Consider the following 24,200-nt stretch of genomic DNA (forward strand, 5'->3'; position numbering starts at 1 on the left):
GTCTATTTTACTGGAATTGCAATAGAAAAAAGATGAAATTTTTTATAATTTATAAAACCAGTGCATAAATGAAAGTTAGAAAAATATTTGCTAAAGCGTGCTCATTTTTAGCGATTGCAGAATAGATCTTGGGCTAACTCCTTCCAACTCTAAATAGAATCAATTGGAATACTTGCCTCCAAAATCAATGCAAAAGTTTAAGAATATCTTAGGGCTAAACTTGTATATTTCTATAGAAAATTGAGCCACAGTCAAAATAATACCTTAAAATCTCTAGAAACATTCTCAAGTATGTCCAAGTTAAAGTTCTGTATCCAAAAGTCCTTTTGCTTTAAGAACCAATTTCCAATTCCAATCTAGCAATATTTTTCCTCTTTGTAATTAAGCTTTCTTTCTCATGCAACTTGAAAAAAAAATCTTTTTTGTAACTTTAGTCTTCACCAAATCTTGATTTATTCCATTTTATTGGGCATTAATGGATCAATTAATGATTAATAACATCAATTTATTGCCCCATTTTCACATTGTAGAGCTCTAGCAATAGTGAAAATTAATTAACGGTTTCAGGTTGGATCATTATATTAGATTGATTATGGGGATTGATTTTTTATTTCTGTAATGACAGTTGCCTTTGAAATGTGTTTGGATAATAGATTATTTGGGATAATTTTTTGAAAAAAAATATTATAGCACTTTTTTGATGTGATATATATGGGATAAAAAGATGATTGAAAAATCTATTGATGATACAAGCAAATAAATTTTGCATGTTTTTTACATAAATATACAAGCTTTCATGCCTCACAGCAATAAAGTTTCATTAACAAAAATTAAGTAATGATCCCTCTTTTCCCACCAACATATTCCTTAAAAAACTAATTTTCAAATCACAATTTTGGACAATTTTGAGAAGAACTTTTCCGAGCAATGTTTTGGTATTTTTCTAATAATTTAAGACATTAAAAAGTGAGGATAATGGGAGAAAATGTGTGTTAATATAAGCACAATTTTGAAAAGTTAACTGTAGTTAAAAATTTGAATATAATCAATATTTATCAGTTTCACTACCTATAGAATTTTTGTCTTAAGAGTTTTTGAATTATTCTCGCCATTCTTTTTTTTTCTTAATCAATATATTAATAATATAGTAATCTTAGTTGTCAATTTAACATTTTATCTTCTCATTAACTGTTTTAAACCAGCACATATGATATAATGAGTTAATGACTTTAATCATCATTAAACAATAAGGGCACAATATGAACTTTCAATCGTCAATTACTAATGGTATAATAGGGATAAGAAAAACTAAGACAACAACAATTGCCCTCAAAACGCCAAAACGCATGGTTACGGTAATAATAGATAGATAATAATGTGGAAGCGAGCCCATAGATTTTGGGTGCATGCCTTTGAATTACTTGACTTATGTCACCAGATTGTGATAAGCATGTCATCATGGACCTCGTTGCTGATTAGATCAGACCACAATTCTAATTGGTAATATTGTATCATATTTTAATCAAATTTAGATCAAATTTGACGTTTAGTGAGAGTAGCTCACTAATTTAATCTTAATTTGTCCAAACAGATCAGGCTAGCACATTCATTCGCAATCCCAATTCATTGGCAATCCGATAAAAAAACAATATATTCGATTAATGATAAATTGGTTAAACACTCTTCTCACTTCCACTAATTTCAAGTTATAAACATATCTGATTTGACGTTTCTACGCGTAATTATCATGGACTTGTCGCTTTCTTTCTTGGGTTATTTTTATTGGTGATAATTTGACTCTGTCTCGAAATTTCTACCATTTCAATTGGCCCTCAAATTAATATTAAACTTGCCTTCCCTAATTTGAGAATGACTTTATTCTGAAACAATGTATAGTTCTACTGAAGAAGGTTTACATGCCCTCCCTGAGTTAGCTTTTCTGGTAACAAGCGCATCTTCAGGCCATGCTTATCAGGTTTCGAGTCTTGCCTGGGGTTATCACGTTCGAGGGGTAGGCTTCCTCTAGGGGGATTAGTTGGATCGAAAGTCCGGATACCCCTTGTGTCTGAAAAAAAAAGAAGAAGAAGAAGAAGAAGGTTGCAAGTTGATCAAAATAAGTTAGAACAAACTTCAAGAAGATCTGATATTAAACATCTTTCAGCTTCAACTTATTTCAAACGTATTCCCAAATAAAGAAAAAGGAAGAGTTCCAAAAATATTTGTTAAAACTGGTTATCATATAACGATGCTGATAAGTTGTCCGAAAAATTGCCACTTTATTTTTGTCTCTGGGAATTGATAAGCTAACTAAATTTGATAAAAGCTTGTCAAGGGATACTAAACAAAATTATCTCCAAACAAAGAAAAGAGAAAAAGGAGAACAATCAAACTCCAATCGATCAGTACAAAGTAGCTTTTAGCTTAATAAACATGATATGCAACTGAGCTTAAGCAACTCATATCCGGGCCATGTACAATTCAAAACTATAGCCTAGAAGCACTTCTTAACACTGAGGAAAAGAAGATGGGAACTAAATGTCTTTATTTGATTCCATTTTGCAAAAAAAAAAAAAAAAAAAAGATTATTTAAGAGAAGATGGAGCAAATGATGACACAACTACGCCACTTAAGCATAATAATAATGATCCAATAGTGGAACTTTCAAATCAATGATGACTCCACTTGTGCTCTTGTCCTAATCCTTGCTAACCACATTTTTCCTTGCTAAGAGCCAAAAAATTTCCTCAATCATGCTAGAATTTTACTTATCTCCATTTGGTAGATAACTCAATTCATAATTATTGTCTCCCAATGTCAATTTTATGTTGGTTTGTCTCAATATTTCTGTTTAAGTGTCAAATGATACATTAAGCAATTCATGATTAAGGCCTTCCACGTAAATTATGGTGTGGACTTCCATGTTGATTGTGCTAAGTGATCACTTGGTAATTGCTTCATTACGTCCACTCAAGTCTTAACTGCTCTTATGTTTTTCTGAGTTTGCGGTAAATTACATTACCAAGCGTTCAATCAATTGACTAAATACACGGTTATATTGGAAGAAGAAGTCATAGAGTCTGAATAATTTGACAACATTGATAAGCGTTCAAGAAGACTGCTGAGATCCCAAAACATGACAAATTGTTGAGTCCCAAAGTATGAAAAAATTGCTAGTTTTAGTCCATTGGTCAAGTCTTCTGCAAAGCTTTTTTTTTTTTTTTTTTTTCCAGCTGATGTAGCTATATTTTTTAGCAAGTACTTGCTGAGATTTTGAGAATTAACTATTACAAACGAGGGCGGAAGAGGGTGTATAAGTGAGATATCTCGAGTTCAAAACTTTCAACTTATACTAAAAACAAATATAATAGATGCTTTTTGCTCCCCATCGATAAATATGCTTTTTTAGCTTAAAAAAAGTTTGAGAAATCAAATTAATGCATCAAGTGCGGCCTATTCTTCAATATAGCTATGAATCATTTAAAACGAAGTTAATTTGGTTCTTTAATCATTTAAAATGAGGGATAAGAACAATGGATGGTCTTACAAATATTTAAGGGATAAATATATTTCTTTACCTAAAAAAAGAAGTTTCTTTACAATCCATTTAGCCAAGGTTATAGTATTGCATTAGTCAAAAAGCTGGCTGCGGCCTCGATAATTGTTAAGCATGTCATAGAACTTGTACAATTTTAACCACTGCACACTTTCTTTCTTTCTTTTTTTTTTTTTTGATAAAAGAAAATTTCGTTAACATATTATTGAGAATCATCCAACATGATTTGATCTATATCGGTACTCTAATGGGCGGGTTAAACGTGCACTAGAAATTACAGATTTACAATTTAATAAATATAATAGATCTGAAAAAATACAAATTTCACAATTGTCTTCTGATATATATGTCTATCACTACTGTTCCTCTTCGTGTATGTTGCAATCTCTAGATTTGCTAATTGATGGTTTTAAATTCTAATAATAATGATGAAATGTGTCGAAATAGATTCAACATCCAAAAGAATTTAGAATCTGACAATCATATCTGAAATAGCCACTGCACACATTGTTCTATGAAAATGTATATCAGTGCATGTCTTATCACAATTCATACAATATGTACGGAAACATACAAATCATTTCTGGTTCAATGCGGACCACGAACTCTACCCCAGTCCAATTAATCAAACGACAATATGAATCTTGTTCTAGATATTTTCACGTACATTTCAAGAAAATTTCATTGTGATACTCAGTTCTCGTAGGCTGCTTGAAGGGAAAGGAGATACAGTACTTTTTCTGAAAATATTTCCTCTTGTTAGCACACAGAAAAATTGCTTTATACATATCAAATACAGAAACACATTTCAAAGAGCTGATCCATTCTTGTGTAATCTTTAGATCTAAATACTAATTATTAAAATGCTAAACGCAAGATCACAAGGCAATTGATAAATCACTTTCTTTACCTTTTCTCACAACTATTTTTTTCCTCTGTAACCAAAATTTCAATGTTGCATGCTTAAAACCAGGAAAAGTTAGGTTACCCAACTATGGGAGTGGCATGCAAGCAAAGGATGATGTTGGGAATCCAACGTGCCCCATATCACTAGAGCCCTCCAATCGTACCAACTTCAAGCACTGACATTTGGACCACTACCATAGAAGAGAGATTACATAGTTTTAAATTTTAATTGCTCTATACAAATTGCTGACATAGGTTATGGATTCCACTTTAGTTTCGATTAGAGTATCCACTGAAATTGTTTGCAAATAACAATTATGGAGAATTTTGATGCTAAGTTGTTGGCATACAGACGAGGAAACACACTTGGAAGAGTGAAAACAGGCACTAGTCCATGACAATTTGTATGCATATAGTTTATAGTAATGCAGGCACAAGTTCCATATTAACGCACACTGGAACGCTTGAGTTTAGGGCTTGTGCCCTTAGCGTGGGTGACAGCACTTTCGGCATGAAAAACACCCTCAAAAGGGAATAGGACCTGTTGTTATTGAAGGGAGTAAACATCCAAACTGAAATTATAAAATGAAATAAATACCTAAAAGATGAATCACTATGAAGATGTGTAAACCTATAATAGGAGCAAAAGCCGCATCTACAAAAGAGGGCATGAAAGATAACCCTCACGGGATGAGGTGATAGCACTTATGGCATGAAAAATAACTCTCACGGCATGAAAAATAACACTCACGGGATGATGTGAAAGCACTTTAAAAAAAAAAAAAAAAAGAAGAAAAGAAAAGGAACGCCCATGATAGGAATCCGAATAATTAACATTGTCAAACTACGGAATACCGATGACCCGTTAAGGGATTAAAAGCTCTAATACCATGTCAGAATGATGATCAAAAAATGAGAAGAAACAGTGTGTATTAATAAAATGGTGTTCTAGCATAAAAGTACCGAAAATCTATATTTATAGGTGTACAAAATATGTAAAAATAGAAAATTGATCTATTGAAAGTCATTTATACAATTTGAAGATATCATTAATCTCCAATCAATTATTTAAAATTAATACAATGAATGTGGACATAACACAGACATTAACACCTTCAATAAAAAAAAATGTTTTGAGAACTTTATGTTTCAGGTGAGCGTTTTAATTCTGGCTTGTTTCAGGCTAAAGAAAAAGGAATGCAAAAAAGAACTTTGAACAATGGGCATTAGGACAATTCTTTTGAAAAAAAAAAAAGAAAAGAAAAAACGGTTGAAACAAACAAGAGGATGCACTTCTTTTTGTTCATGGAATAGGAATTAGGACAATTACGTATGGCGTAGATAAAGTAATAGGCAAAACAGCTTATCAAATGCCTGCACTCATATTTTGTATTTGTCTGAGTATAGTTATAAGATACCTCTTCAGCTCTTCTCCACTGCAGTGCATGAATAATGTAATATTGATATATCCTACTGTTTTTATTACGTAATTTAGAAGATCTTTCACGTAAATTGTTGTCACACTAATACATCCGCTCGACACGTTGCTCTTCTTTCTTTTTTTTTTTTTTTTTTTGGCTCTTTCGTACGTGATGCATCCATTCATGATGTCGAATCGCACTAGATATAACCTTAAAATTAAGAATGGAAAAAATTGCGTGATTGGCTCTGACTTTACGGCCACAGAGTTTTTAACAAGTATAAAGGGTTCAAGAATTTATTCTTATACGCCCAAGTTAGGTTGAGTCCTGCTTTTGTGCATGAAGCTACTGAAAAAGAGAGGAGTTGGTGGTGGAAAGCTTGTAAGCTCTGCTTTGCTCTAGACCAAATTTCCAAAGGTAAGTAACCAACAATTTCTCAGTTATAAGCTCCCTTGATTTCTCTCTTCAAAACCTATTCTTCCCTTTATCCAAGGGTCATTGAAGAATTCATGTATATGAATTGCCTTCCTTTTTTCTTCTTTGCATTGTCTTTCTTACCATTCCCATCATCTAAAGTAAATCTAGCACAATGGCTTCTGTCTTTACTTCTCTACCACTTTTTATTGCAACAGTTTCTAGCTGGATCACATACTTGGTGACTGAATAATGGCTTCATAATTTTACATTTCTCCTAACCAAAACAAAGCAATATGGTTGTATAGCAAACTTTTCATTCATGAAAAACGGAAAAAGTACTAAAAAGATTAGCAGAGTTTTACGTCATTTGTTCACAAGCCAAGCGGTACGTTATGGAATGCCCATGCAGGAAACGTGGCAGAAGCAGCCACACGTAGGCAAAAGGAAGACGAATGCCAAAACTATTTTCTCCAAATTTCTCCATATATTGCATCAATATTTTTGGAGAAAATAACAGTTTATTTTCTGTCTATAAATAACATTTGATCTTTCTTCCTCTCCCAGCCAGAAAAAACAGTCTTAAGTGTTAATTTGGAAGGCGGGAAGAGCCAAGTCTTGAGCCCAAGTCTCCAAGGTCTGCAAGTGAGAAGCCAGGCAGGAGCTCCACTTTAGCACCACCCTCATTTTGCATATTAAAAGGTGAGCATTTTAATTTTAGTATTGTTCTTATTTTTGGCCTTTACAACACATATTTTCTTGTCTTTTAACTTTCTGTCTTACTATAGTATACCCTGTGCAGTTTTTTATTAGTGCAATTCTGTGTACTTTGTAACCTTTACAACTCATCCTAATCTACTACTCGGACCATTATTCATCAGTTTCACTTCTAAAAAGTAAAGTAGATGAAGCTGGCTGAATTGAGTGCTGAAGCCTCTTATCTTGATTGGTTGTTGGATGCTAGTTTATCGTGCACACAAGTTTGTAGCATTGCATGTCTGGCCTGCTTAGTGTTTTACACCTCTACCATACATTAAGGTAGATTTTTTTCATAACATGGTCAAAATAACAATACTATTAAGGTGGATGTAAAACGTTAAAATTTAGAAGAAGGGTTCATGCATTTCCACGATAGTGCATGATAGCTTCTATGATAGTGGGTGCTGAATCTGAGTCGTCTAACTAGTTCGATCAAATAATTCTTGATTCAAGATTGAAAACATGAACTTGAAGTACAAAACTAAAGTTTGTGAGCCATTTTGTGAGCTTGTATCAAGATTATGGAACATCAAAAAACCAATTTCAGTGACATATGAACCAAAGTTTGAACTCGCACAGTCGGATTATTTGATTTGAGCTAACATGAAAAAGATTGTACGGCTTTTTGTTGATAAATTGGAAGCACTTCAGGTGTCTTCTGACTGACATATGTATGGAACATGGCGAGGACAGCGGCATGTCTTATAGAAGGAGATAACGAGTGGACCAGTTCTTTATTTTAGGTCCTTTTATTTTTTTTTTTTCACTTGTTAGGTCCAGTTGGAAGGCCTTCAGATCAATAATTTAGAAAACTAGCTGAATTTTTACCCTCTTTGATTGAAAAAAAAAAAAAAAGGAAATTTTACTTTTCAACTTGTACAAGGTTTCAGTTGAACTTGTATTGTATTTCCAAAAATATTTTTTCCATTTTTTTCTTTTTGAAATTATTAGGATAGATAATTTAGTCCGATTTTGCTTTCATTTTCCCGAATTTTCTCAAAATCTTATCCAACATTTCTTCTTCAAACCTATTTGTGGCATGCTGTCAAATTGAAAAGACTTGAAATGCAATTTTTTTTTTTCTGGTTAGTAAATAAGAATCTTGCAATGCAGTTTTCTATTTGTCATTTTATTTATGGTGCATTTATTTGAAATAGCTTCTAACTTCGTGAAACTTAATAACACACACTTTTCCTTCATGAAAACCGTTTAAAAGTACTTACAAGAATGCGCAGAAACGTGGCATTTTGCTTTTATTGTTATATTATGCAATTTGTGGCCTTTACAACACACGTACACATTTGCTTACTTTTCAACTTCTAGTCTTCCTATGGTATTTTGTGCAATTTTTTATTAGTATTATTTTGTGTACTTTTTAGCCTTTACAACCCACACTAATTTTTCACTTGGACCCTTTGAATGAGTGTTGAAGCCTCTATCTTGTTCGGTTGTTAGATGCATATTTGTCATTTTAACAGGTTTGTAGCATTGTCTCACCAAGAAGAAAAAAAAAAAAAAAAAAAAGTTTGTAGCATTGTCTCATTGTTTTGCACCTACATTACATTGACCACAAAATACAACCAAAGCAATAATAATAACTCCGACAATAACATCAAGGCAACGATGTAAAACGTTAAAATAAGGGGAAGGGTGGATGCAGTTTCATTGTCGTGGTAACGTTGATGAAAATCGGTGCTGATGATGCAGCTGCTGCAAATCAGCTGCCTGAGTCCTCTAGTTCAACCAAGCAATTCCCGCCTGACAAATTGAACTTGAATAAAAATCAAAATCACAATATTCAGTTATGAAATGTGAAAATATATGTATGTAAGCATTCATCAAATTCTTGTTGGGTGAAAGGCTCTACTCATTCTCAAATTCTTTTATATTTATTCTTTAATTTCATACACTGTTTGGGAACGGATTCGAATGCCAGCATGATTTGATTGACCATCCGTCATCCACCAGCCCACTAGATCGGTGCTTATTAGTTTGCATCTACCATCATTCCTTTTTTTTCCCCTTTCTGTTCCATGTCTTCTGTCATTTCCTCTCATTGCTTGTCTAACATGCATATTTGCAGTTTTATTTGTCAAATGTGGTGTTTTATGGGTTTATAATTAATCTACTATAAGATATGGACTGATTAAAATCTTGTAAAATGACCTAACGAAATAATATTGAAGGTAAAACATCAAAAACCGATTTGAGTAACATATGGAACCAAAGTTGGAATTTGAGACAATATTGTCGAAGTATTTGATTAGATTTATGGCATTTGAGGTGTCTTCGAATTAGGGGTGTGCATCGAAATCGATAATTCAGAACTTTAAATTTGAATTTTTTTGAAATTTTGACATAAAAAATTCCGATCGAATTCGATTTCGAATTCACTAATTCCAAATTCGAATTCGTAGCGAATTCAAGAACCCTTTTTCTTTCTTTTGGAGTTTTGTTTTGTATTTCTAATTTTTTATTATAATTATATATAAGTTTTGCTAAACTAAATGCTAACTTTGTATAATATATGTTTATGATTATAACATAATATAAAACTAACTTCATAAGAGTTATTATTGTATTGTTAAACAATATAATTATTAGTTAGATGTATTATTATATAATATAAATTTTATATTACATATATTAATATACATATATATAAATGAATTTGAAATCGAAATTGGTATTCGATTTCCAATTTCACACCGATTTCAAATTGTGAATTCGAAATCGAAATTTCTGATTTGAAAAACCCCATTACCAAAATTATCGAATTAGAACCAAATTTGTATATTTCGAAATTGGAAACCCGAATTCCATTCCAATTTCTGATTTACTGATTTCAAAAATTTTAAATTTGATCAATAAATTAAAATTTTTCGATTTTGCACACTCCTACTTGAAAGTGACATGTGTATGGAAATATATCGACGACCGTCTTCGAAGGACAAAACAGGTGCACCAGCTTCTTGTTAGGTCCACTTGGAAGGAGGCTACCTAAGTTTTACCTCCTTTGATAAAAGGTGAAAGCAACACTTTTCTACTCAAGGAACACAAAGTTTAAGTGAACTTGTGAACCGTGTAAATAGTTTTCAAAGTATTTGTTTAAAACTTCCTACACTGAATTATTTTATAAAAAATATTTAGTATTTTCAAAGCATTTATAGTATTTTTTTTAAATATTTTGGTAAAACTTTCTTTCATCCCACGAAGGAAGGAGCGGGGACGAGTAGGGGTACGGAAATGAAAAGAAAAAGAGAGGGAGGAGGTAGGGGGAAGGAGGGGAAAGGAGGGTGTGACGGGTGGGAGGAAGGAGGACAAGGTGGGAGAAAGGGGAAGAGAGGGGTGGTCGTCAGGGGAAGAGAGGAGGTGGCGATGGTAGGTGTGTATTTTTGTTTTTCTTTTCTTTTGTTTGAGTATTTTTTGGGTATTTTAGTCAAATTAATATATATATATATATATATATATATATGTATATGTGTATATATATATATATATATATTTAAAGCACCCCTAAAAACATGACTGCCAAACACATCCTGTATTCTATCCAAGAATATTACTCCATTTTGCTTGTCAAAATTAACTAGCAAAAGATAGAGTACTCCGTCCGTTTAAACTTTTTTTTTTTTTTTAAGGTAAACCTAAACTTTTGTCAGAAAAACAGACCGAATAAAGTGCTGACAAGGAGTCCAATACTCACAACCAGAAAAATGCAAAACTTTCGTTTTCCTGATTTTTAGAAAATCAATTATTTTTCAGCTTATCTCATGTCCACCAACAATATGTTTATCTCCCAATATCTCATCCGACATTTCTTCATCAACAATAAAGTTGTGGCATGCTGTCACAATGCATTTTTTCATCTGTCGTTTCAGAACTATTTAGGTTCCGTTTCATCTGTTCAACTTCTGAAATGCAGCTTATAAGAAGACTCCAAAATGATTTCTCAAGGCATGCAAATTTAATTCTATACTTGCACCTTTGACTGTATAGTCTCAAATCTCAGAGCCACAACTAGTCCTAGCCCTTTGTAAAATGTCACCTTCCGTTTTCTTTCAATCATTTTCGGTTTCCTCTATATACATATATATATATAAGGAGAAGACGTGTCGAAGTGGGCAAAAGGGAAGCCTCAATCTAGAAAGGTCTGTCTGTCCCTTGATAATTAATCTGCGTTTTCGGGCCAAATTTCTTCCCCTTGTAAAGGGATGAAAAGGGAGTTGCCACCTCCAAGTCCAATATAAACATTAGTCGTGTTCATATCCCAAAATGTCCCAAGTAGATGGTTTTTGAAGCCCCTATTGGACCCTTCTCTAATGTGAATTTATGTACATTTATTCTCTTCATAAATTTAGTAAAATCCTAAAAATACCCTCCCATATATCTACCATTGTAAATTTGATCTCCCACCTCTTAAACTGCATAGGTGTGGTGGTGTCCTCTATTCTCTTCATAACTGGTTTATCTTAGATTATTAAGGACAAGCTTGAGAGAGAGTACATTTCTCCTATTTATGAATCATTTTCCAACCCTAAGGAGAATTTTTCAGATGAATCATTTATGTCATTTGTGTCCGGGGAAGGTGTTTATTAGGACCGGTAACATTAGAATTGCCAACTAAGTTGTAATCATCCTTTGCATGTTCAAATCTAGAAGTATGTGCAGGTGTTGACTGGTAAATTATCATCCAAAAGGTCTAATTTCACTTTCCATCCAATAATCAAAAGGTCTAATTTCACTTTCTAATCCTTAGTGTGATTATAAATTCTCAATCGATCATACCTTTACTTTTGATTTCGGATGCTTCATAGTCCATAATCATCTCAAATTTTATTTCAAAGCCCTTGCATTTGAGACTCCTTTAGCCTAGATTTTCGTCCCTTATCGCCTCAATGCTCATGTACACAACTTACCTTCTTTTCAAAAATATGCACTAACATTAATTAGTCCTTAAGAATCTCAAATTGAAGATCGAGCTGGTTTCTTGGTTTTGTATTTGTTTATTTCATTTACTATATTGGTAAGCAACGGGGGTAAAATTTGGGGCCTTTTGATAACTTGAGGATCAAACATCAACACTAACATGAATGCTGCAAACTTTTCTTTCATTATAAACTTGTCTTTCATTGGCCAATGATCACCTATTTCTTCTACTACATGGCCTTTCCTCGAAACAAAGTACTAGCATTTAATTAGAACGTCTTTGCTGTACAGAAACTTGACCTAATGTCTCTAATTTAATAGTAGCTTTTCGATGTCAAACGATGATTAAGAGAATTATGCAATTCTTGATGATTTAGAATTTTAATCTTGCATGTGCTTTGTCTCCCTTAGTTGCATCTTGTCTTCCGGATTCAATGATTTTTTCATGTGATATGCAGATTTTACAATCCAAAAAAAAAATTTGTGTTGGTAACGTGAACATTTAATGTCTACATATGTATATATTAAACCAGAACATATTTTTCATCTTTGGTGCCTGTCTGCGCATTCACTGTGTGTGAATGTGTCACACTGGATTGAATCAAATGTTAAGCAGAATTTTTTGATGTGCCTATTTAAAAGGAGAAGTCAAAGATGGCATTATACTTGAAGAAGGCGAATGTACGGACTGACCTACAAAATCGTGCCACTATTTCATGATCATTATTTTATTGATCTCTGAAATATTCCCATCTGCATCTCAAACTTTTAAAAGTGCTTAAAAACTTGACAATTAAGCATAGGGTAACCACTCAAATGAGTGAATTACCACCATTTCCTTTGTCTTGTTCTAAAACAGCACACCAAGTGGACTGGGAAAGAGATTGAATGGTTATATATATATGAGAAGGTTTGGTGGAATTGTTGTCGTTTCTCTATAGTTTATTGTGCTGAGAATATGTGTAGTTGATTCTTGTGTCCCTTTTCTTCTTCAAATTGGAAAAGAAAATGACATGCAACAAAATTTTGACGCTAAGAAAACCGTCTGATATCTTCACATTAAAGAAAACAACAAACTACTGCTGATTGTTTTTGCATTTTCCGAATATAGATTGGTTTTCCAAACGAGGTCACTTTCACTAGAAAATTACTCAGTTTTTCTCTCCTTGAAGTTGAGTTTGTACAAGGATCTTTCACAATATAAAGTCAAATTGGAGGTAAAAAAAAGTGACAAGATCTGCCATTGTTAAGATCCAGTTCAGGTGTATCTGTTTTCAATTGTGTGTTATTTTATTTTCTGTCTAAAAAACATAAGTACAGAACTACAGTAGATTTTTGTTTATTCGTTTTACCAATAACTAAAAAAGAGTAGCTCCAAGAAATAGAAGTACAAAGCTTTAGCAGAGTCAAGTATATTTTTGCACAAAGGCTAAGCTAAGAAACATATCACAGTTGCAATGTGCAGACTGTGGATTATTGTAGGCCTCCTAATTTCCTGAAGTGATCAAGGCTTCTAGGTAGGGATGATCATCCCTACTGGCCTAACTCATGAATTTCAAGATTTTGAATTATTCTGGCAACTTTAGCAATTACGTGACAAGCTTTTCTTTTTTTTTTTTTCGTGGTCGGTGGAAATGCAGTGGAATTGGTAATTGTACAATGACTGCTGCCACCAAATTTACAATCATAAGCAAATTTTCCAAGTTTCTAAGAAGCAAAGGCGGTTGCATGAGATCCAAAGCAATGCCTATATCCAGTCCAATGTCGATGGGATGGTGATATAGTTGTTTGTCCATGCACCACTCAGAATTAGTATCTCTAATCATATAGACATCGCATGTAAAATGTAGTCTAACCAAGATATCCTACCACAGATGATAACCGACTAAGTGCATGAATCTTTACCTAATATTTGCACTCATCATGCAAATCAAGATTATAGATTTGGTTTTTGTGTTTCTGTTTTTTTTTCTTGAGAAAAAAAGATCCCAATAAACAAAGTTCTGCATTGGATTCACATTTTTTAGAAGCAAGAGAGAGCAACAACAGTTGAGTAAATGTTAAGTAGATCTGAAGAACAACAATCGCCTGAACGTTAAACCCAAGAAGTACTACGTGTATTCGTGGCGAAAAGGGATTAGGCCACCTCTTAATTTAACTTCAGAAAAGTCTTTGGACCTCTCAATTTGTTTTTCTCTAGTCCTATGATGTCTTCCCCTGGCCACATTCTTTACATTTTTGCAGTAGCTTAACTAGACAGGCATGATCCAGATTCGGTGATATCTCTATAGCTGGAAGAAGGTTCCCTCTATTATTGTCTAATGTTGTGTTTTGACAGCAGTTAAGAACTCTTTGAGTAGATGATTAAGAAAAGATTGTGTGGAGCTGATGGAATTTAAGGTATCTTTTGTTCTTTAATTTGTTTAATGTTTTCTTGGAGACATCACTTTAATGCTGAGTCATAGACTAAAGTCTAAAAAATGGTCAACATTTTTGACTAGGACCTAACATTTGTTGTGGAAAAAGTACGGCTGATTTACGGCTGGTCTTTGAATACAGATTTGCTTGTGTACTGTCGGAAGTTTCCCCGTGATTCCCTTTTATTCTTCATCTTTGTGGCACTGCTCATTCATGCATTTTTTATTGGGGATTTCGTGGCATACCTGTTGATTATGTGAGGGTCCATATGAATTTTATGAAGCATTATTGGTGAAAATGTATGCAATTTTCCAACTTTCCATGAATCGTCGGTTTGTTTTGATAGGGAAAGTGCTTTAAAAATACTGATTTCACAGGATGGATAGATAGGTTTTGTCTATAGCTAGGCAGTAATATCAGGGGATCAGTACCTGAGGAAGGTTTATACATTTCCATGTTCATGTGCTCTGTTAAATTTTAACAAACTGCTGACTACTTCATCTTGCTTCACGCACTAATATAGATCGCTAAATGCAGTATATTTCGGCGCTTGATGCGCCCCTGGTATTGTTCTCTGCATCTTCCCATTTTCTTGGGAGAAAACTGTCCTTAGATGATGCCACGAGTGCCTGCCTATTCCTGCTGGAAAACTGGACTGAAAAATCAGCTGATTTTTGGCCTAACTTTTAGACACATCTGAAAGAAGTGATACTGCTCATCTAACTTTTGTTCATAACTGAAATCTACCGATGACTATCATTGAAACATGTTTAATACGAATCGCACACTTTATAATACTATGATTGATTAGGTTAGCAACCAGCTGATTTCAGTCAAGATTTGGAATGTTATGCTTGAGATGTTGTATATTCTTTCTCATGCTAGCTCTGAATTTGAAGAGACATTTTCTTTTTTTCTTGTTACTGATATCAGTGTTAGTAATTCCAACGTACGTGTAAAATTACATATAGCTTTGGTAAAGCTGCCATGACATTACATGTCTTCCACAACCAGTGGAGGTTCAAACAGTTAGCTCTAGAGCAATAAGCTATAAATTGACACAATTTTGTCACCATCCCAGCGCCTGAATTCCTCCATTTTGTATCAACTAGACTCGCATTCCTTTCGCCATTTGGTAGATTAACTTGCAAGTTCTTGTGGCTGATTGTTAAGCTTGGCGTGTCTGCCAAAAGCTGCAATTTGTTTACCTTACTAGTTCGTGCTTTCTGTTTTCACTCCACTGTGAATTTAGGCAAGTCACTTTAACAAATAGAGTTGATGCTTAACCACTTCTAAAGCTGAAAGATTCAGTAACTGGTTCTACATCGATTCTGCTGTCTAATAATCTAAAACTGTGTATCTATAATTTCTGGCAGCCACATAATAGTTTGGTTGGCACTGTTGCACAGCCTGCAATAGGATTGCTGTCTACTCCCCGGCAAGAATCAGCCAAGTGGTAGATCTATAGCTTTGGCATGGCAGATAATGCTGTTCTGGCTTCCCCTGAGAGAAAATGGAATTTCCCCCTCTTGGTTTTCTTCAAAGATGTTAGGTACATTTTCGGGATGCTATTGCAATCTTTCAACTTGTTAAGATAATCCAAGTGGCTCTTAGTTTCAGCTCTGCCTCCAAACACCATCTGTTAGTAACGAATGGTTCCTGAAAAGTAATCTGGGACCCTAAAAATGAGCCAAAAACTCATTTTTTGATTTGGAGGGACAGTTGGTTCTATGCTTGAAGGTGACACTGCTTTTTTGACTGAATCTTTTCTCAGGAGTGTCTTCAAATTGGATGATCTTGGCTTGGAGATCTTGCGCATTGCATTTCCTGCAGCTCTTGCATTGGCTGCTGACCCCATTGCTTCTCTGATTGATACAGCATTTATTGGCCATCTGGGTATGCTTTATAATCCCTTTCCATTACCCTAAGCACATTTATCTATCATAAGCTTAAATTATGTCCAGAACGCCCCCTTATGTGGCTAAGTCCAACTACAGACTATGACGATTCTGATACATTGGAAACAGATTACCACAAATGGTTACTGATCAACTTTTCCTAACTGTGCAGGTCCAGTAGAAATTGCAGCTGTTGGTGTTGCAATTGCTATTTTCAATCAAGTGTCGAAGGTAGCCATATTCCCGATAGTTAATATTACAACCTCCTTTGTTGCTGAGGAAGACACAGTCAAAAGAATAGCTGATGAATCGCAAGCCGATGACTTGGAGAAAGGTTCAGTAAAGATCAATGAAACAGAAGAACAGACGCCAGAAGATGCTAAGGTGGAGAAGTTGGATACTTCAGGCCCTGAGAATGAACCAAAGGAGTTCGAGAAGGAATGTGGTATGTTTCCTTACCTGAAGAGCTCAGATGGATGAGCAGCTTATTTTGGTGAAGTGTATATGTGCAGGTCGTGTCATAACTTCTGAGGATCAAAAGGTATATATATATATTAACTCGTTTTCTCTCTTCAATCAGATTTTAAAACAGCTTCATGCAAATCTTCACCTGTAACTAAAAAATCTGCTACTGAGGGAAAACACAAACCTGAGAGGCGACATATCCCTTCAGCATCAACTGCGCTGGTTGTTGGTGGTGTGCTTGGCCTTCTCCAAACAGTGTTGCTTATATTTCTGGCAAAACCCATCCTTGGATTCATGGGAGTGAAATCTGTGAGTATTAGGAGTACTTGCACCTCCAGAAAAATGCATCGAACTCTAGGATTCAGGCTTCACACTTCCAACACTGTGTAAGGTGATAACATCTTAATGCCATTTGTCCTTTTTTGGATCAAATAGGGATCTCCAATGCTGGCCCCAGCACAGAAGTATCTAACACTGAGGGCACTTGGTTCTCCTGCTGTTGCACTTTCTTTGGCCATGCAAGGCGTCTTTCGAGGTTTCAAGGATACTAAAACTCCTCTGTACGCCACTGGTAATGCATTCCTTCATTACCTTTTCTTCTGTGTTTCTATTACGTTTCTATATGTCTGCATTAGTCTTTTAGCAATAAAACCAACACCTTTATATGAAACATTTGGATGTCACCATTAGGACAGCTTTCATTAGTTTCCAGGCACTCAAATTGAAAAGAAGTTTTACCAAGTCTGCAACTTTTTTTTGTAAAACAGTATCCATCATCACCAGCTCAAAGAGCAGTTTAGAATTGTAGATTATTTCTCTGGTCCGGAACCAAAATATCAGTACTTGACATACCACAATCACAAGTCAAAACACTTCAGCTAATTTCTGCTTGTGTTTTTGTACCAACAGTTGCAGGAGATACAACAAATATCATTTTAGACCCCATCTTCATATTTGCCTTCCATTTTGGTGTTAGTGGTGCAGCCATTGCCCATGTTCTTTCCCAGTAAGTATTTTATCCATAACTTTCTGCACTAAATGCATTTCAAAGTGCCTTATTCTTCCCAATGCGCTGCAAAAATGATCAATCACCTAATTTTCTTTCACTTGACCGACAGCTTTACTTTCTTACAGGTACTTGATTTCCATTATACTATTGTGCAAGCTAATGAAGCAAGTTGACCTATTGCCTCCAACTACTAAACGTATGCAATTCAGCAAATTTCTCAGGAGCGGTAGGTATCATGCTTGATTGATAGTATAATATATACTGATGCTACTTTACTATGCAGAGCATTGCTAAAACTAATGACATTATATCTGTGAAAGCATTGCATATACCCGATAATACATAAACGTTGTAATGAAGATTTCAAGTAAATTAGAGAAACCAGAAATGACTTCTGATGTGGAAAAGCAGAGTTCACTTACTTTATAGTTGATCATGATCACATGTCCCAGAACCTAAAATCTTTGTATAACTCTATTAGACGATGAACAAGAATGAAATATAAATCCAACTAGCGGACCATAACACAAAGACAGCAGCTTTGAAGCCGTCCATGTATTTGCAGAAACCTTGTTCTGATTCTCATTGCACATTTATCAACTCGATTAGACGGTAATAGGGAAAAGTGAAAATATCCACACGATCAAATTCAACTTTGCTTGTCATTCTACTGAAATGAGTTTTACAAATTTCAACTTGGAAGTCCTTTGATGTTTCTTTTTTTCAAATGCTGGTGTACACTCAAAGATTTCATTACTTCTTCCCCGGTGTTTGTTACTCAAATACTCCTAATTACTAAGGGTATGAAAAAATTGTCACCTTATCCAAGTCACATTTTTTCCTTTATCCAACTATCACATCCGAAAACTTAAATAGTATAAATGAACGAATCAAACGCCTTCCACTGATTTTCCCTTGGCTTTTGAGCACAGGTTCCCTAATATTAACGAGGGTTCTGGCTGCAACAATTTGTGTGACCTTGGGTGCATCAATGGCTGCAAGGCTTGGGCCAACACCTATGGCTGCATTTCAGGTTTGCTTACAGGTCTGGCTGACATCGTCACTTCTTGCTGATGGTTTAGCTGTTGCAGGACAGGTAAGAATTTTTTTTTCCTTTTGGCAATTGATGGAGACCTAAGAAATGAGATTTACCATTAACATGCACGACAAATTCTTTTATGCATCAAGAAAGTAGTCATTCTTTCTTCCTTCAATATATCCTGCAAGCAAAAACTATCAACTACTACCACTTCATGTTTCCAAGCTTTTACAAATTCTGCTTCTTTTTATTCAGGCCATTCTTGCTTGTGCCTTTGCTGAAAAGGACTATGAAAAGACAACAGCAGCAGCAAGACGAGTGTTACAGGTAAATAAGTGCTTGCCATTTATTCTTCCAGAAAAAAGGCAACCCTTCAAAAACCTCAAGGATCATACACTGTCATCTTCTTACTAGAAGCTGCTGAAGGCTTCAAGAAATGAAACTCACCTTTTGACTTAGAAGTTTTAGTTATCCGCGAAAAGGGATTTAACTAACACTATGACATCTAATCTCCATATACGGCAGTTTCGCAAAACGTAAACTTTATCATGGAATCTTCTTTTACTTATAAGGATTGATCATAAAAACCATCTTGATTACATTCGCTCTTTATTCCACAGATGGGGTTGGTGCTTGGAATTGGTCTAGGCCTAGTTGTTGGACTTGGCCTATACTTTGGTTCTGGAATCTTTTCAAAGGACAAGCACGTGCTTGCAATTATAAGTATAGGCGTGCCGGTATGTTGCAAACAATTAATTTTAATCAAATAATTTGATTTGATGCACATAATCTCCATCTTCCTCTTTTCGTTTAAAAATCATCAGTTGAAGCTTTTTCTCTCTTCCTTCATCAGTTTGTTGCAGGCACACAACCAATCAACTCAGTAGCCTTTGTTTTCGACGGTATCAACTACGGATCATTTGATTTTGCATACTCTGCATACTCCATGGTAAATTCTCTCCACCTTCTAAAAAGAACGATACAAAATCCAACTCTCTACTGTCTTAGCATTTTTATCTTACATTTCTTTAGCATCCTTCATGACACATTCTCAACTGATCAAGGTTATGGTGGCTGCACTGAGCATTGGATGCTTGTTTCTCCTCTCCAAAACTCATGGCTTCATTGGAATATGGATTGCTCTAACCATCTACATGGTCCTGCGTGCATTTGCTGGCTTATTGAGGTATTCAAATATGATAATTTGACTCAAATGAATCACTTCAACTAGCAGCCTCTACAGACAAATTTATCAAACTGGACATATCCACGTATTCTGTTAACCATGTTTTATTACAATGTTGGCAGGGTGGGTTCAGGCACAGGACCCTGGAGATATCTTCGAGGGACAGCATTGTCCTAGGACACAAAGGAAGCAGTTCTCTAAATCTAGAACCTATGCATTAACACGTTATTATTGAATAATCACATTTCTTCCCTTTCTTTTCAAGTATCAATATTGAGTATGTACTATGGGGTAGAGATTAGTTTGTGAGATTTTCTACCCGTTCTCGTAGATTTTGTTAGACCTATATAATGTACCATGTAATAATAATGTATGAAACAGATGCCTTATATATTGAGCGGCCCGACTGTGATTGGAGCCGCATGACTGGTTGATGAAAATGTGCATTTGTGTGTTCAATCTTTGATGAAGAATAGAGATGGAAAAATGCATACAATTTTCTCTTTAGCGGGCAATGAAAGAAAATAGATACTTCTAGCCATGTCAATAGATCGACACTTGCACGGATCTATTCCAGACCCAATCTACTTGGATGGGGTTTGGACTTTAATTTCTCAAATTCAAATTCTACCCAAATCCAAAACCTGTAAGAGAGTTGGACGCGGATACAATTGAAATTTTGAAAATAAATAGAAGTAGTTGGTAATTTTTTTTTTTTTTGGGAGTTTATGACATTGCATTCTACAGCTTGAATATTAATTTTATTATTTAAAAATAAAAACTGGATAGTATTTATATTATTTTTGAACTCTATATATTTTTACTTTAGCATGTTCAAAAAAAATACAACGAGTACTTATTGAATATCTAGATCTATGAGAGTCCAGGTTTGGACATACATGTAAGAGTACAAATAACTCACAGCAGTGAGAAATTCGAATAACAGAAGACAAAGTATAGAAAATGATCCATTTGTTCATGTTAACCCGCATTAATTTTACAAGGTGTAACTTTTAAAGACTAATTTATCAGAACCATGTTTGTAAAACATATGGATTAAAAGAATAAATGAACTAAACTCTAAATCCCTTGAAATTTGCTCCATTCGCACTTGACCCCCTTAAACTTATTAAATAGGTACTTTTCCCTCCTAGATATTTTAGTTAGGGCAAAAGTGCCCTTCTATGTTAAATTTTTTATAATTTCTTTTACACCCTTTTTTCTTTTTCTACTTATCTCTTTTCTATTTTTTTTAAATTTTTCTCCTTCTTTCGTGTGACCAACTACTTTCTTCTCGTGGCTACTATTATTATATATAGACTAATTTTAATCTTCTTAATCTTATTCTTATGGTTTTTTTGTTATTAGGAGTAATAATAATTAGCAAAGTCTATATTATTTCAAAGTACATATATTAGCTATGCACATGGAATATTTTGTATAATATTTAAGTTAATACATCTAGAGTTTAGAATTAATTAATTGTTAATAGTAAAAGTAATAAATAAGGATATCATAATAATATAATGTTTAATTAGATATATGTAATTAAAAAATTAATAAGTATTCTTGTTACTTTGATTATTAGGTACATAAATTTAAATATTAAGTAATTAAAAATTTTAGCTGGTTAATACCTGTTTAAATAGTTAAATTGCTAGTTATATGCTTTTTGACTATGACACATATACTATTTTCTCATGCTCTATAATTTGTCATGAATTTCTTAATATTGTGATTAAATAAATAAACTAAAAGAAAAAAATCGTAAGCAAGAAAAGTATTGGGTCTGTTACAATAAGCATTCCAATAAGCATAAAATTAGTACTACTACTAGAAAAATGAAGGAAATAGTGACACCAAATAAGTGAAAAAGAAAAAAAAAGGAACATAGTTAAAAAGGAAAAACAAAAGAATGAATAAACAAGGAGAATGATGAAATAATTTAATCAGGGCACTTTTGTTTTTAAACATCAAACAAAAAGAGAGGGGACAAAGTGTCTATTTAATAAGTTTAGGGGATAATCTACAACTAGTGTAAAGTTACGACCACACGTTTTTAACTTGGGTTGCCCATTTGAAAGGGTCCAACCGATGACCTAAACCGAAGTCCAAACCACTCTGTAATGTTTGGCTGCGAGTGGGTTTTTAAATGACCAGAAAGCAAGCGCCTAACGTAGATCAACACCTTTCCGTCACACAAAAATATTTAAGGTTTATTTTAGTTTACTCACGGAAGAATTTCTAAAATAACTAAAAAGGAAAAAAATAGAGACCAAAACATTTCCTTCTAGTGCTTAGTAAGTAGCATCTGAATCTTGAAATCACGGTTATGTTGTTAATCCCATCTAATTTCGTTTTGGGTTAGTCCAATTCCGCCCAGGCGGTAGGGGGAGGAATGAGTTGAGTGATACGAAAAAAATGGAGTATAAGTGAGAAATGCTAAGTTCGAGACTTCCCACTTAAAATAAAAGACTTGCATGCCCATTTGAATTGATATTTTTTGAATTTTTGTAGAAAAAATTATACTGTAATGATTTGATGTTTATGAAACAAAAATATATTCATGAAAAATGTAAAAAATTTTTGGAGAAAAAATTGCTTTCCAAAGAGGTGCAAGCTAACCACCTTCAAAAAAAAAAATTTCCATTTATAATCCAAAAAATAGTCAAAGCTAATTATTCCAATCCTTGAACTGGGATCCATCCTATTTCAATTGAATAAATCTACTCTAAGGTCTGATGTCAAGGAAGTATTCTCTTTTGATTACGATAAGTAGGTGTGATCAAAACTGAAGCAATAATGACAAAGTAGAAGCTAAAGGCATTTTGTTCAAAGGCAATGAGGATTTTGGTGCAAAAGGTGAAATCCCATTATCACTTTATCTAAAAACTTTAACCAGATTCTCGCATGCAGCACCTTATCCTTGACCTCGAAAGAGAAAGAAAAATAAGGTGGATGTCAGGACGAATTGGGTAGCAGAATATGTCCCAGCAAAATATTCCACCAGTTATCCTATGAAATAATGAGAACCAATACTGCAAAAGGAGAAGTCACATTCTCCTATGATATACAAAAGATTTCATATTACTTAAAGTGCGTTTGATAAAATTGAAGTATGAAAACTGAAATCTAAATTGTGTTTAGATTGCATTTTTTGTCATTTTTCATGAAAAAATTACTGTAGTGATTTGATATATGTGAGGGAAAAATGTGATAGGAAAATGTGATCACGAAAAACGACAATATTTTCCAACGGAAACAAACAATCCAAACAAGGCCGAATTCATTAAATTATTAAATTATCAAGTATTGAATCTAACACATTTTGATATATATTATATTCAGTGATAAGTTAATAACTTATAACTTTTTTTTAAAAGTAAATTTTATCTAAAAAATTTATTACCACTGAATTAATTCAAATATTCAATTTTTTATTATCAAACGCGTCAGAAATGTTAAGATCTGAATCTATTAAATTTAACTATTAAATGAATTATCAAATATGGCCTTAGACAATCTAGTAACTAGAAAAGCACAGTGGTCCATTTGAAATTGTAAGTTTTCTAAAGTTTTTATAATATATATATATATATCCTTCAATAATATAATATATTTAAAATTTAAAAAAATGATTGAAAAATATATCTAACAAATCTTTCTACAAAAGCTTGCAAAATCCACATTCATTTTCGCGAGAACTCACAATTAGGGCTGCAAACGAGCCGAATCAAGTCGAATTTTGACCTAATCAAGTCGAAACTTGACTTAATTTTATTGAACTCGAACTCGACGAGCTGACAATTTAAATCTCGACCTCGAGTTCGAGCTCGAAAAAAATAAAAAATAATTATTTTATTTAAAAAAAATAAAAAAAATAATTTTTTATAAATAATAATATATTAGAAATATATATGTAATTTTATTATTAAAATAAAAATATATATATAAAATAAAAAATATATATACATATACTTAAAATAAAAAATATATGTATATACTCAAACTCGCGAATCTAACGAACTTAATATTTTAAACTCGAGTTCGAGCTTAATTTCGATTCAAACTGAATATTGATCGAGCTCGAATCGAGCTGGACTCGAACCAATGTTTTCAAACCCGGACCGGACCGGCCGGGTCGACCGGTTCGACCGCGACCCGGACATGTGTCCGGTCCGGTCTATAGGTTATGTTGACTTT

General features: G+C 33.8%; 1 protein-coding gene across 3 annotated transcripts; it reads left to right on the forward strand.

Moving 5' to 3' along the window:
* The first annotated feature begins 6,199 nt into the window (after positions 1 to 6,199).
* Positions 6,200 to 20,504, forward strand: LOC113732247 (protein DETOXIFICATION 43-like). 3 transcript variants are annotated; one of them, XM_072075584.1, is made up of 15 exons: positions 6,200 to 6,297; positions 6,862 to 6,996; positions 15,777 to 15,952; positions 16,175 to 16,296; positions 16,471 to 16,743; positions 16,879 to 17,072; positions 17,199 to 17,334; positions 17,673 to 17,769; positions 17,898 to 17,998; positions 18,705 to 18,868; positions 19,067 to 19,138; positions 19,432 to 19,548; positions 19,665 to 19,760; positions 19,876 to 19,997; positions 20,120 to 20,504. In XM_072075584.1, the coding sequence occupies exons 3-15, from the start codon at positions 15,876 to 15,878 to the stop codon at positions 20,172 to 20,174; spliced, it is 1,626 nt and encodes a 541-aa protein (XP_071931685.1). In that variant the 5' UTR covers positions 6,200 to 6,297; positions 6,862 to 6,996; positions 15,777 to 15,875; the 3' UTR covers positions 20,175 to 20,504. The 3 variants fall into 3 exon arrangements, with proteins under 3 accessions (XP_071931685.1, XP_071931686.1, XP_071931687.1); XM_072075585.1 differs by having other exon boundaries at positions 15,810 to 15,952; XM_072075586.1 differs by lacking the exons at positions 6,200 to 6,297; positions 6,862 to 6,996 and adding an exon at positions 14,824 to 14,840 and having other exon boundaries at positions 15,810 to 15,952.
* The last annotated feature ends 3,696 nt before the right edge of the window (positions 20,505 to 24,200 follow it).

This window comes from Coffea arabica, chromosome 2c (assembly GCF_036785885.1).
Source record: "Coffea arabica cultivar ET-39 chromosome 2c, Coffea Arabica ET-39 HiFi, whole genome shotgun sequence".
Classification (NCBI taxonomy): Eukaryota; Viridiplantae; Streptophyta; class Magnoliopsida; order Gentianales; family Rubiaceae; genus Coffea; species Coffea arabica.